The 15,580-nt window shown below is 40.6% G+C and overlaps 1 protein-coding gene across 1 annotated transcript in view; it reads right to left on the bottom strand.

Annotated features, from left to right (window-relative positions):
* LOC121458940 (structural maintenance of chromosomes flexible hinge domain-containing protein 1) overlaps positions 1 to 15,580 on the bottom strand; it is a 142,679-nt gene that overhangs the window by 112,707 nt on the left and 14,392 nt on the right. Inside the window, exons 3-5 of the mRNA XM_041668368.1 lie at positions 14,208 to 14,369; positions 6,390 to 6,472; positions 5,730 to 5,860 (exon numbers count right to left, since the gene is read on the bottom strand). Coding sequence (XP_041524302.1) covers positions 5,730 to 5,860; positions 6,390 to 6,472; positions 14,208 to 14,369 — 376 coding nt within the window. The remainder of the gene's footprint in view (positions 1 to 5,729; positions 5,861 to 6,389; positions 6,473 to 14,207; positions 14,370 to 15,580) is intronic.

Genomic DNA, 15,580 nt, shown 5'->3' with positions numbered 1-15,580 from the left:
TAGTTCTCAAAAAAACAAACAAATTACAGCCAAACAAATTTTGACATACAGTCCCTGACAGGAAATAGGGCAGCTGACAAAACCATCATAGAAGAACTGAAAAGATGGCTCAGTGGTTAAAAGCACTGGCTGCTCTGTCAGGACTGAGGTTCAGTTCCCAGTACCTACAAGATGGCTCACAACTGTAACTGCAGTTCCACTAGATCTAAAGTTCTCTTCTGTTCTCCATGGACACCAGGCATGCACATGGTACAAGAACATAAAATAAAATTTTAAAAATCATTCTGATGAATACTATCAAAGAAATTATTCACTAAACACAAATTTAAAAAACTCTATTTCATGTCCAAATAACAGAAACCATAAAAGTGATCCACCCAGGTGGCTAAATAGATGGCTCAAATGTTAAAAGAACTGGCTGCTCCTCTAGAGGTCCTGAGTTCAATTCCTGGCAACAACATGGTGGCTCACAGGTGTGTAGGATGAGATCTGGTGCCCCTTGATGTGCAAGCATGTATGCACGCAGAACACTGTATACATAATAAAAATCATTTTAAAAATAAGTGTTCCAGTAAATATATCAATAAAAATTTTTAAAATCTACAATTTGCATTTGGAAATAATAACTAAATTCATGGAAGTTGATGGATCATGAACAGCTTTAAATTGGTAGCAGAGTGACCCTATAAACTTATACACAAGTTGAGTTTATTTAGTTTGAAGAATAAAGCAGTTTACTAGTATAGAATCTGCCTTGTATGTGTGAAGCTACAGGTTTACTCTTCAGTGCAGAAAGTGGAAGAGGAAGGAAGATGAACACAAAGTATCTGAAGTCTACAGATTACCATAGCACCTAAAATGTAAGGAACTGCAAAAGATAGAAAAGTATTTGGAGAAATGATAGGCTATGCTTACCAAATAAGGAGACTTACTTAACAAATAAGAGAACTTGAATTAATTCCAAAGAGAATGAAATGATAAAGAGCCATAGCCTAGACACATCAGAGTTCAACTTCTGAAAATCAGAGAAAGAAACCAAGCTGGTGGATACGTGGATAATTCCACAATTTGGGAGGAAGAAGCAGGTGGACTTCTCTGAGTTCAAAGCCATCCTGGTCTATATGAGACTCGTCCTCAAAAGCGAGTGAGCGCAGAAGAGAAGGAAACATCTCTGTGCACTAGAGACAAGTCGGCAGTAAGCCAGACTAGAGAAGGAAACATCTCTGTGCACTAGAGACAGCAAGTCGGCAGTAAGCCAGACTAGAGAAGGAAACATCTCTGTGTACTAGAGACTGCAAGTCGGCAGTAAGCCAGACTAGACTGTTATAAAGCAAGGTGCTGATCATACCTAGAAAAACTAAACACTGAAACGAACCACTGCCACCTGTTAAAAATGTATTAGTGGGACTGGAGAGATGGCTCAGCAGATAAGTGTACTAGCTGCTATCTTAGAGAGGACCCGAGTCTGATTCCCAGAACCCGCATAGTGGATCACAATCATTTGTAGTTCTAAGCCTAGGAATCTGATGCCTTCTTCTGGAGTCTGAGGGTAATGCACAAAAGGTGGATTGACGTACCTACAGACAACACACCCATACATGTAAAATAAAATAATACAAATATGTATATATGTATGTGTGTGCATATACATATGTATATAAGGTTCTTACATGAATATAAGGGTATTAGGAACTGAACACGACTCACAACTAACTATAACGACAACTGTAAGGGATCAGACTCTCCTGGACCCCATGGGTACCTACACATACATAGTAAGCATACACATAAAATAAAATAAGAACTGATGGTAGGACTCACATGTGGGTATATTACTACAGAATTTCAACTTTTACATGCTTGAAAATATTCACATAAAATATTAAGGAAATGAACAGTGCTAAGAAAGATTGTCAACCATTCTAGAAAAAATGAATTCTACCCCACATGCAAAAAAGGAAAACACACAAAAAAGAAAACATAGAAACACCTATCAAAGAGTGAAGAAGCCTGGATAGATGGAAAAGAGAAAAAGAATCTAAATAAAACACTAGAATAAATGTAGGTGTATAGATGGATGGATAGATAGATGAAAAATAGACAGATGACAGACAGATATATGATAGAGAGGCATCTCTCTAGAGCTGGAGTTGGCCCCCAGACATCGGTGCTCAAAACCAACTTTGTTTTTGTTAGGTTTTCTTCCTTCATCCACCCACCTACCTGGACAGTCTCACACTATGGCAGAGGTTAGCTGGGTAATCCTCACTCCTTCAACGTGAATTGAGAGTACTGGGGACTAGAGAGATGGCTCTGCAGTTAAGAACACTTGGTGCTCCTCAGAATACAGGGAATCAGTCTCCAGCACCAACATCACGCAGCTCACAAACCCCTATAACTCTAGCTCCAGGGGATCTGACACCCTCTTTAGGCCTCAGTGGGCACTTGAAGATACATGCACATACACTCATGCTGGTGTGCACACGTTAAATCTACAAGTATTAGAATTACATGCAAACTGGCTTCTTTCTTGGAGAAGTCTCAACTCAAACATCACAACAGCCTTTTCTCCAACCACCTAAGCTAAGCAAAGGAAACATCCATCAGTTCTGACACCTTACTGTAGTTGGTTGTTTTTATTCTTTTGGCTCTTTGTTTTTGGGGGGCCCGGCTCCCAGCTACCAAGTAAATACACATAGAGGCTTATTCTTTCCTATGAATGCCCAGTCTTTGTGTGGCTTATTGCTAGCCAACTTTTCAACTTAAGTTATCTCATCTACTTTTTTTTTTAAATATTTATTTATTAGGTATACAATATTCTGTCTGTGTGTATGCCTGCAGGACAGAAGAAGGCACCAGACCTTATTACAGGTGGTTGTGAGCCACCATGTGGTTGCTGGGAATTGAACTCAGGACCTTTGGAAGAGCAGGCAATGCTCTTAACCTCTGAGCCATCTCTCCAGCCCCCTCTCATCTACTTTTTGACCCCTGGTTTTACCTTTCTCTTGATGTAGGTGGGTCTTCTGTCTATGTGTTACTTTCTCTTGATGTAGGTGGGTCTTCTGTCTATGTGTTACTTTCATTGGTCAAATAAAGAGACTGCCTTGGCCTTTGATAGAACAGCAGCTTAGATAGGCGGAGCAGACAGAACAGAATGCTGGGAGAAAGAAGCAGAGTCAGGCAGATGCCATGATTCTCCGACCCGAGACGGACGCAAGTAAGGATCTTTCCTAGTAAGCTGCCACCTTGTGGTGCTACACAGATTACTAAATACGGGTTAAAGCAGATGTGAGAATTAGCCAATAAGAGGCTGGAACTAATGGGTCAGGCAGTCTTTTTTTTTTTTTTTTTTTTTTGATTTTTCGAGACAGGGTTTCTCCGTAGCTTTTGGTTCCTGTCCTGGAACTAGCTCTTGTAGACCAGGCTGCCCTCAAACTCACAGAGATCTGCCTGCCTCTGCCTCCCGAGTGCTGGGATTAAAGGCGTGCGCCACCACCGCCCGGCCAGGCAGTCTTTAAATGTTAAATAATTACAGTTTCCGTGTAATTATTCTGGGGCCAAGCTAGCAGTGTGGGAGCCGGGCAGGACGAAAAGAAGGCCTGCTCGCCTCTTCACTACATTCTCTATTTCTATATGCCTTTCTTTACTTCTTACTCCATGTCTGCCTGGGTGGTTAGCCCCTTTTCTCCTCGTTCCTTCCCTTTCTTGTTCCTTGATCTCCCTTATCCCAGATTTTTCCTATTTATTCTCTCTGCCTGCCAGCCCCACATACCCTTTCTCATGCTGTACATCATCAGGTGTTTTAGACAGGCAAAGTATCACAGCTTCACAAAGATAAACAAATGTAACATAAAGAATGCAACATATCTTTGCATCAATAAACAAATGTTGCCCCGCAAAAACAAATGTAACACATATTAAACTAATATTCGACAACATTACATTTTCTTCAGTTCTAATCAAGAATTTAAAATGTTTATAACTATGACATGAGTTAACATTTGTTTTTCTTAATAAAACAAATTATAAAGCTATGGTCTTCTTTTTTCCATAGCCTGTCTCTTATAACATCACCCTTGCATCAAACTGAAACTGAAATGCAAGCAGAAAAAGAACTAATAATTATATCTACGTAAGTGGATGCCATGGTCTCAAGGATAACACATGATGATGCTGTAGAAGTTGGAGTGAGTCACGGACTAGGACTGGATCCGAAATTATTTCCAGGTACTAAACATGCATGTATGTAACACACATACACACATACATAATTAAACTGAGCAAAGGATGATTTTACCAAAAATAGAAATTTAACTTTTAAGTTGTTAAAAAAAACTGGTTATGGTGTAGAGAAAACTCAGTATCCTTTGAGTCCAGTGAAGGTTTAATTTTAGTAATTTAGATGGACCAATTAAATCTATCAGAAAGGCAGAAAGTTAATTTTCTGGATCCCTTCCCCAAGTTTATTGTCAACTTCCTTTATCTTTTTGTTTATGCCAAACAGATACAAAATCCTGTCCTCAGACTATAAAAGCATAGTGTTTTCATGTAAGTGTTTAAGTTTGTGTTGACATATTTTTCCCTCTTTTCTGAGGCCCAGTTTCTCTGTGTAGCCCTGGCTGTCCTGGAACTTGCTCTGCAGATCAGGCTAGCCTCAACAGAGATCTGCCACTGAGTGCTGGGAGTGAAGGTATGCACCACCATGCCACTTCACATTGGCAACTCGGCTGGTAATCCATTTTAGTCTTCTTGGGATTTTATCATATGAGCAAAGATTTTCAGTGACTCACCTCATTTTGTGGCATGGGCAGTGAAGCCAGGATGTGGTGCATGCTAGACACTTAAACACTCTTTTAAGTGTCATATATTCATGAAAATATCAGAAAAGAATGATTATAGATAAGTGCTATACCAGGAGTAAGAAATAACTAAAATAACAGCTCGTGGCTATTAAATGCTTACTGTATGACAGGCACTATCTCAAAATTTTACGTTTTCATATCAGAACAATAGCTCAGTTTCCACAAAACCTTAAGAGACTGTGCACATTTTCTAAGTACGTAACGTGACATACAGAGAGGTAAAGTGCCCAACAATAAATGGCCAGGCAAACCAGACCAATCAAAGGACACTGTAATCTTTGTTTTTCTCTCCACTATCTGTCACACAGGGCTGGAGGACAGAGGTGCCGCTCAGTGTCGGGCCCCTGCCTAGCATGCACCACATCCTGGCTTCACTGCCCACGCCACAAAATGAGGTGAGTCACTGAAAATCTTTGCTCATATGATAAAATCCCAAGAAGACTAAAATGGATTACCAGCCGAGTTGCCATGCACAGCTTTCCTGTGCTGAAAGCACTGTCTACAAGCGTGTTCTGATACAAACGTGGATTCTATTCCGAAATAGCTGTGACAATCTGAAAAACTGAGCCTCAAAGTAAAAATACAGAATACTAGTGAATCATATGTAATTCTAGACATTTTCAAGAAGTATGACATGATTTATATAGATTACCCTAAACACCATTCTATTGTCCTAACAGTATTCAATATGTTAATATAACTCTCACAGACCTCAGGAAATACAAAATTGTTCAGGAGAAAAGCACAGTGTTCTGTTTTGGAGTATTTATCACAAAGCCCTGTAATAGAAACAAGCTCTCTAATAAATCCTCTATAACTAAGGGCACCCAGACATCACTAAAAAGGAAAAAGCATGGTTTTGCTAACCTTTCAAAGTCACCTTGTCTTGTAAACTTTGACAGCCTGTACACAGCCCAGTTGTTAAGTTGTTTAGAGGTCATTCCTCTCCCATTATCGACCACTGCAACGGCAGGTTTTCCTTGAGTTTCATCAAAAAGCTACGAGATAAAGAGACAGGAAATGCCAATCAACACTTAAAACATGAGGTTGAGTATAAAATTCAAAGGATCACTCATATCACTGGTATAAGTATAAAAATTACAACTCTCTTAAAACACTGAGTTATATCTAGCAAAAACCCTAGATTTCTTATTGTCTTTAACCTAGAAATACCATGTCTTAGAAGTAAACTTAAGGAAAGAATCAAGGCATATATAAATATACACTATTCCCACATTGCTTCTCATGGCAAAATACAGGAAGAAAAAGAAGACAGACTCCATAACTAACACTGTAGCTAACAAAACCCTCTGCATTAATATCGGAAAATATTCATGTCATATTTATAACTGCAGTGTTACAAAAGAAATTATAAAACGTAAGTACATAAATACATATATAAATAAGCACTTACATAAAAGAAACTATAAAAATTATAACAAGACATCAGATAATTAGTTCTAAGTTTTATTTCTAATTTTTCCAATGTACTACTAAAAAACAATTCTTTATGCATAATTTTCTTACCAATTTGATCTGAATTCTTCTAACACCAACATTGTGAGAAGTAGCTGACAATGAATTGTCAATTAATTCTGCGAGAGCAAATGCTGGAAGAGATTGAGAAAAAACCATTTAACCCTTTCATCCCAGTTTATATAAACATTCCAGTAAAAGGAACTCTCAAGCAACCACTGTTTATTTCCCAAAGAGCTGCAAGAATTAAGTATCACCCTGAGTCTAATGTTATGCATAATAAAAAGTTTCATCACAACCACTACAAACATGAAAAAGATTACATGAGCCTATGGATGACATTCAAATTGCCACAACTGGCTGACATTTAACATGATACATTAGTCTTTAGAATTCTTTTTTTTATGATTTATTTATCTTTATTTTATGTGCATTGGTGTGAAGGTGTCATATCCCCTGGAACTGGATTTTCAGACAGTTGTGAACTGCCATGTGGGTGCTGGGAATTGAACCTGGGTCCTCTGAAAGAGCAATCAGTGCTCTTAACCGCTGAGCCATCTCTCCAGCAAGATGGATCCTCAAACAAGAGGATTATAAATTCAAGGTCTGCCTGGGTTACAAAGTACACACACACACACACACACACACTAATCTGAGCAACCCAATAAATCCTTGTATCAAAACAGCAGCAGTGAAAAGGTGCTGGTTTAAGCTGGGCGGTGGTGGCCCATGCTTTTAATACCAGCATTTGGGAGGCAGAGGCAGCCAGATCTCTGTGAATTCCAGACCAACCTGGTCTACAGAGTGACAGGCTCCAAAGCTACACAAAGAAACTCTATTTCAATCCACCCCACCCCCAAATAAAAGGGAAAGGGGCTCATTTGAGAAGCTAGTCTAGTGGAGAAAGGCCTGTAGTCTTTACCAGGAGGCTAAAACAAGAGGATTATAAATTCAAGGTATGCCTGGGTTACAAAGTGTGTCCAAGACCAGCCTATAATTAGTGAGAACATGCACGTGTACACACACACACACACACACACACACACACACACACACACACACGGTTATAGAATTCTAAAGACTAGGGGCTGGAGAGATGGCTCAGCGGTTAAGAGCACTGATTGCTCTTTCAGAGGACCCAGGTTCAATTCCCAGCACCCACATGGCAGTTCACAACTGTCTGAAAATCCAGTTCCAGGGGATATGACACCTTCACACCAATGCACATAAAATAAAGATAAATAAATCATAAAAAAAAGAATTCTAAAGACTAATGTATCATGTTAAATGTCAGCCAGTTGTGGCAATTTGAATGTCACCCATAGGCTCATGTGTTTGAATGCTTGGCCTATAGTTGGTGGAACTGTTTGCAAAGGATTATGAGGTGTGGCCTTGTGGAGATGTCACTGGAGGTAGGGTATGAGGTCTGAAAAGACTCCTGTCATTCCCAGCGTGATGTGGGATGCTATGCTATGAATATCATTGGTTAATAAAGAAAGCTAGCTTGAGCCTATAGCAGGGCAGAACATAGATAGGCGAGGAAAACTAAGCTGAATGCTGGGAGAAAGAAGGCAGAGTCAGTGAGAAGCCATGTAGCCACCAGAGGGGAAAGACATGAGCTGCTAGTTAGAACCCTGCCGGTAGGCCACAAACCTCTTGGTAAAATATAAAATAATAGAAATGGGTTACTTTAGGGAGGGGAGCAGAGAAAAATGTATAGCTCAATAAAATCAATTTTAAAAAAGGAAAGAAATGGGTGAATTTAAGAGAGAAGAAAGAGCTAGAAATATGCTTAAGCTATTGGCCAGGCAGTGATTTAATAATATAGTTTCTGGGGATGGAGAGATGGCTCAGTGGTTAAGAGCATTGCCTGCTCTTCCAAAGGTCCTGAGTTCAATTCCCAGCAACCACATGGTGGCTCACAACCATCTGTAATGAGGTCTGGTGCCCTCTTCTGACCTTCAGGCATACATGCAGACAGGATATTGTATACATAATAAATGAATAAATAAATTTAAAAAAATAATATAGTTTCTGAGTGATTTCAGGAGCTGGGTGGCCGGGAACGAACAAGCAGTCTCTGACTACAGCAGCGTGCCCTCTGCTTCATGTCTGAAGATCAAGGTGTGAGCTCTCAGCTGCCCACTTCTGGGCCCTCACACTGCCATCAAAAATGCTACCCCTCTGAAATCATAAGTCCAATGAATGCCTTGACCATGGTGATTTATTGCAGCAACAGAAAAGGAACTAAGGCACCTGGGATGTGAGCACACCAGAGGCTGAGGCAGGAAGACTGCCAGAAGTTCAAAGAGAACTTGCACTCCCAACCACATTTCCTATGATGGTTTAAATCATCAGTTCTGCAGGATCTAGAATCAGTTTGGAGACTGTGGGAATATCTATCTATGAGTGCATTTTTTTTTTAAGATTAAGTTAATTAAGTAAAAAGACCCACCCTAGCGGCCAGGCTGAATAAAATGGATAAAGCCAGGTATGCTAGTTTTTATTGTGAACCTGACACAATCTAAAGTAGCCAGGAAGAGGCAGCCTTCCTAGAGGACCTGCCCAATGAGAGTGGCCTGTGGGCATGCCTGTGAGACACTGTCTTTATTGTGACTAATGTGGGAGGACCCGGCCCCTAAGGTGACTCCATCTCTAGGTAGATGGTAGCAGAAGGAGCCAGTGAGAAAGCCCGAGAGTGAGTCAGTCAGCACCATTTCTTCATGGTTTCTCCTTGAGTTCTGCTTGAATTCCTGGCCTGACTTCTCTCAATGGATTTTGACCTGGAAGCTAAAGATAAAAATCAATCCTCTTCTCCCTTAAGTTGATTCGGGTTATAGTGTTTATCAGAACTGCAACAAACTAAGACACTAGGGGAGTATGAACGTTCAGCCTTCTCTGCTTTCTCACGAGGAAGACCGGGACCAGCCTGCTTCCTGTTCCTGCTATGTCTTTTTGTCTGTGATGAAATGTAAAACTGAAAACACGCTTTTCCTTAAATTATTTTTTGCCAGGTATTTTATCATAGTAACAGAAAGAATTTTATATTTTTACTATACAAACAAAACCAAAAACAATGTGTTACATAATGCTTTCACTATTTTCTCCAAATTAAAACATTCCCTCCTACAAACCCTCAAGACCTAGGAAGTAAAACTGACAAGGCTCTAGACTCAATAGGCCCAAGCCAGGCATGGTGGCACACATCTTTAATCTCAGGACTCAGGGCAGAAACAGGGAGATTTGTGTCCATGTGAGGCCATCCTGGTCTACATAGGGAGTTTTAAGCCAGCCAGAGCTACAAAGTGAGATTCTGTCTCAAAAAAACAATAAACAAACAAAAAAAACAAACTAGGCCCAGAAAGCTCTTGAATTTTACAAGATTCCCCAGAGTTATCTCCAATGCTATAAAGGCAATAGGCAGTTGAGCTGAACTATCTCTAAGTTGCACAGGGAGCTGCAAGATAACAGCTTTCAATCGCCATGCAAAGTGGGCTTCTTAGTGACACAGTTGCTTTTAAATCACTCATGCTCCTATAAGCAACCATAATAAAGTCACAGGGCTTTGCTAAGCTAGACTATGTTGGGATGGTTTCTTTGGTTGTATCTGTTCACACCTCTTCCAGAAAATCCATACAAGTGGCAAGACATGTGTCCATCCTACTGATTCCCGGCATACTGCCAACTTTACATTCAATTCATTATTGGCAGCACTATTTTATATTCTCCTCCCTAAAAAGCAACCATTCAATCATTTCTCACATTTATTTCTCTAAAAAGAAACAATACACCTTTAATCCCAGCACTCAGCAGCTCTCCGAGTTTGAGGACAGCCAGGGATATACAAGAAAACCAGACTTGAAAAAAACAAAACAAAACAAACAAACAAAAGAAGTAAAGAAGAAAAAGAAACAATACATGCCTGTTATCTAAGAACTTGGAAGACTGAAGCAAGAAGAATTTGAGTTTGGGAGCAAGCCTGGGCTACACAGTGAGACCCATCTCAAAATACAAAACAGAAAGAGAAAGGAAGGATGGTTATACCAAATTTTATCTTCATTTCACAGAAATTTAACCCAACTAAAACTCACTGACCAACATGATAGCTCTCTGGCAAGTGCTCTAAGTACTTAAGTGACAACCAGATTGGTAAGCAAATTTACCACAAATTAGGTATGCATATGGATCAGGCTTCTGACAACAATAACTAGGAAATAAAGACATAAGAAAGAAAAAAGTACAGAACTTAATTTACAAAAGGAAAAAGGTCCAGGTGGTGGGACACACCTTTAATCCCAGCACTTGGGAGGCAAAGGCAACTGGATCTCTGTGAGTTTGTGGCTAGCCTGGTCCTAGTTCCAGGACAGTCAAGGCTACACAGAAGAAACCCTGTCTCAAAACACCACACTTCCTTCCACCATCCTACCTCCACAAAAGGAAAGGGAAATGGAACACTGAGACAAGTTTGAATTTCTGCCTCTAGAAATATATACAATTTAAATACAATGCTTACTCTATCAAATTCAACCAATAGCAATGTTACATAGGAAGCAAGAACAGACACTCTCCTTAATGACAAAGAGGCTAGAAAGTCAGAGGTAAAGCTTTTGTTTCACTGACATACATACAATGAAAATCAGATCTGTCTACTCAAAGAAAATATATAAAAGAAATGATGAACATGACTTGAAGACATGGCTGCAACAAAGCAAGGAAGAACCGGAAGCAAAGGAAAGAAAGAAAAGATCTTGGGACACACTGAAGAGTTGAAGAAGTCAAAACCAGAGTTTCAGCAGAGATTCTCCACATATTGATGTCATCATGGCATAGCTGAAAACCGGTACAGTGAATCTGTACACTAGTAACTAAGCTACATTGACAGTTTTTACAATGAATGTATTTGTTGAGTACACAGTAAATATTCAGAAATTTATCCCCAAAGAAGTTATTTAAAGTTGACTCAGAATTCACACATTTAAGCACCTCTCATCTGCCAGGCACTGCTCCAGGGACTGCATAATGCAAAGATTTTATTCCTATGAGTTCAATATTTCACAGGAAGATGGGAAATAAAATGCAATCATGGACAGGTTAGACAGCTCATTACGTAAAGGTGCATGTCATCAAGCCTGACTACCCGGGTTCTATCGCTAGGCTCACATAGGAGAGAAGCAGCTCCTATGAGCTGCCCTCTGATCTCCACATGCACACATGCGCACCTCTGTACATATGCCCTCACACATACAAGTAAATAAATAAATGTAAAGTTTAAAAACTATAATCACACCTTCATTCTCAGCACTCAGGAGGCAGAGGCAGGTGGATCTCTGTGAGTTCAAGCTCAGCCTGGTCAACAGCCTGGCCACATAGAGAAACCCTAAATAAATAAATATATAAAATTAAAAAATAACATAATCACAGTCGGATGTGGTAGTGCCAATCTTTATCCCAGCACTCGGGATACAGAAACAAGTGGATCTCTATGAGTATGAGGTCAGATTGGTCTACACAGCAGGGGATCTGGGGAGGGGGTCCTGCTACAAAGTGAAATCCTGCCTTAAAAACAAAGGGGGCTAAAAACAGAAGAGAAAAGAGAGAGAAAATAAATGATTACAGTAAATATGGTGGTTTGAATAATAACAGCCACTACAGACTTGATCCCTCCCCAGTCGGTAGAACTATTTGAAAAAGGACTAGGAGGTGTGACCCTGTTGAAGGAGGCGTGTCATTAAGCCTGGACTCCGAAGTTTCAAAGGCCCATACCATTCCATTCAGCTTCTTCCCACCTCCAACTTGTGGGTTAGATATAAACTCTCAGCTACTGCTCCAGCACCATGTCTGCCTGTTCCACACCCTCTGGAACTCTTAGCCCCAACTTAAATGCTTTCTTTTTAAGTGGTCTTGGCCAGCCATGGTGTCTCTTCACAGCAACAGAAAAGCAATTAAGACAGTAGGTAGGTAAATTCTACAGCCTATTACAAAGTAGCACATGCTATAGAGTAAAATGAGCAAAGAGATCAAATAGCAAAGGCACAGGTATACACATAATTTAAAATAAAAATAAATCTTTAAAGTTTAAGCTGGATGTGTTGTCATATGCCTTTAATTCTAGCACTCAGGAGGAAGAGTCGGGAGGATCTCTGTGAGTTTGAGGTCAGCCTGGTCTACAGAGTGAGTTCCAGGACAGTCAGGACTACACAGTGAAACCCTGTATGGTAAAACAAAACAAACCAACAAAAAATCAACTAATAGGAAAAGTTCTGAAATGATAAGCACCAAAGTGTTAGTGATGATTATATTCAGATCGTAGCAATATGGTTATTTTCATATTCTATTCACTTATCTCTAATTTTTTAATTTCTAACAATAAAACACATTTAAGAAAAAAGAATTTGGGGCTGGAAAGATGTCTCAGTCTATTAACAGTACTGGCTGCTCTTTCAAAGGACCTGAGTTCAATTCCTAGCACCCACATGGCAGTTCACAACTGTCTGTAACTGCAGTTCCAGGGGATCTGGCATCCTCACACAGACATGCAGGCAAAACCCAATGTACATTACAAATAAATAATTTTAATATGATTTATAACGAACATATTAATAGCATAAAGTACTTTGACAGAGTCTAGGAAGAAGTTCCGGTAAACCATCTCATATAGTCTATAAGGATAAACCAGTAAGGCTATAAAGGTTTAGGAAAAGATTAAAGACATCTATTTTTTATATTTTATCTGTGTAAATTTACAAAGTAAGAACTGATTATAACTCAGCAATAGAATGTTTATCTTATTATGTGCAAGGCTCTGGATTTAATCCACAGTTACTAAATACAAATAAATAAATGGAAGGTAAAGGGCATTTTCATATCTGGAGGCAGTTTACAGCAAGACAGGAAGATGCTTAACTGCAAGATAAAGTGCATCCAGCCCTATTAATGGGCTCAATGTTTACTTTATTTTTACTTAAAGTTGACTTCTGTGCTGGAGAGAGGGCTCAACGGGTAAAACATCTCCTGTGCAAGCTTAATAACTTTGGATCTCCAGAACCCACGTGAAAGCCGGTGTGCAGTAATGCACGCACCTGTAACCTCTGTGCTCCTACAGCACAGACTAGAGACTCTGGCGGCCACAGCAGTGCACGTGGTAGAAGACAAGGAGTTGTCTTCTGACTTTCACATGTACACTGTGGCACACACATCACACATAATGAAAAGAAAAAAAGCCAGGCAGTGGTGTGTACCTTTAATCCCAGCACTCAGAAGGCAGAGGCAGGGGGATCTCTGTGACTTCAAGGCCAGCCTGATCTACAGAATGAGTTCCAGGACAAGCGCCAAAGCTACAGAGAAACCCTGTTCCGAAAAACCAAAAGTAAATAAATAAAAAAAAAGGTTGGGCTAGAGAGACAGACCAGCAGTTCAGAGCAGTTGCTGCTTTTGAGGAAAGCCCCAGGTTGGTTTTCAGGGCTCCCTGTGGCATACACAAATGCATAAACATATACGTGAATAAATTTAAATAGTTTTAAAACAAAGAAAAAATCCCAATTTCAGTTGGATCTATACAAAGAAACTAAGAAAGTAGATCAAAAGGAGTTTCCCTTATAATAAAGTAGAATGAAAAGATCTACAGAATATGAAGGAATGGCATTAACAACTTCCAAATACTGTGCAGGGGCTGGAGAGATGGCTCAGTGGTTAAGAGCACTGACTGCTCTCTCAGAGAACCTGGGTTCAATGTGCAGTACACACATGGTAGCTCACAACTGTGTATAACTCCAGTTCTGGAGGACCAAACACCCAAGAAAAACATCAATGTATACAGAATGAAAATACATGAAATTTTTTAAAAAATCAAAAATTGTACAAATTACTTACGCAAAGGATTCTGTCCTTCACTTGCATAATATTCATACATGCCACTTTTAACCAGAGTGTCATAGTGAGGCAGGAAGTCAATTCTTTCTTTTGTTGCTGTTAATAGCGATTGGTCAACTGACTGTAGCAGGTACAGAGTGACTCCGTCTTTAACAGCTTCATCTGTAATTGAGAGTTACAATTGTTAACTGCTAGGGTAGATCAGAAACGCAATGAATTTATTCTGAATACACATATCTCATGTATGAAATGCACTTAACAGTATAGGTAAACTGTCAATGGCTCTACCTAACACATTCCAGTTGTGAATACAAAGAGCATCAATACAACAGGCATAAACATTTCCACAATTCTAAAATACTCAAATAAATATCTAAATTTATTTTGTTGTTGTTATTAATGTGTATGTGTGCACATGAGCACAAATGGGGGCAAATGCATGTCACAGTACACACGTAGGTCTGAAGACAGCCGGGGGGTGGTGGGCAAATGCATGTCACAGTACACACGTAGGTCTGAAGACAGCCGGGGGGTGGTGGGCAAATGCATGTCACAGTACACACGTAGGTCTGAAGACAGCCGGGGGGTGGGGGGCAAATGCATGTCACAGTACACACGTAGGTCTGAAGACAGCCGGGGGGTGGGGGGCAAATGCATGTCACAGTACACACGTAGGTCTGAAGACAGCCGGGGGGTGGGGGGCAAATGCATGTCACAGTACACACGTAGGTCTGAAGACAGCCGGGGGGGGGGGGTGGGCAAATGCATGTCACAGTACACACGTAGGTCTGAAGACAGCCGGGGGGTGGTGGGCAAATGCATGTCACAGTACACACGTAGGTCTGAAGACAGCCGGGGGGTGGTGGGCAAATGCATGTCACAGTACACACGTAGGTCTGAAGACAGCCGGGGGGTGGGGGGCAAATGCATGTCACAGTACACACGTAGGTCTGAAGACAGCCGGGGGGTGGTGGGCAAATGCATGTCACAGTACACACGTAGGTCTGAAGACAGCCGGGGGGTGGTGGGCAAATGCATGTCACAGTACACACATAGGTCTGAAGACAGCCCGGGGGGTGGTGGGCAAATGCATGTCACAGTACACACGTAGGTCTGAAGACAGCCGGGGGGTGGTGGGCAAATGCATGTCACAGTACACACGTAGGTCTGAAGACAGCCGGGGGGTGGTGTATACACTTTAATCCCAGCACTCAGGAGGCAGAGGCAGGTGGATGTCTATAAGGCCAGCCTGGTCTACAGAGTGAGTTCCAGAGCTGGCTCCATAGCTACAGAGAAACCCTGCCTGGGAGAAGGGTGAGGGGAGGAGAAGTCTGAGGATGTCTTTCTGAAGTTAGTTCTCTTCCACTGTGGGA

Source organism: Microtus oregoni, unplaced genomic scaffold (genome assembly GCF_018167655.1).
Source record: "Microtus oregoni isolate MIOR12 unplaced genomic scaffold, Mior012 000018F_ref0000195, whole genome shotgun sequence".
Classification (NCBI taxonomy): domain Eukaryota; kingdom Metazoa; phylum Chordata; class Mammalia; order Rodentia; family Cricetidae; genus Microtus; species Microtus oregoni.
The sequence above is the reverse complement of the archived record's forward strand: the minus strand, read 5'-3'. Positions and strand labels throughout refer to the sequence as shown.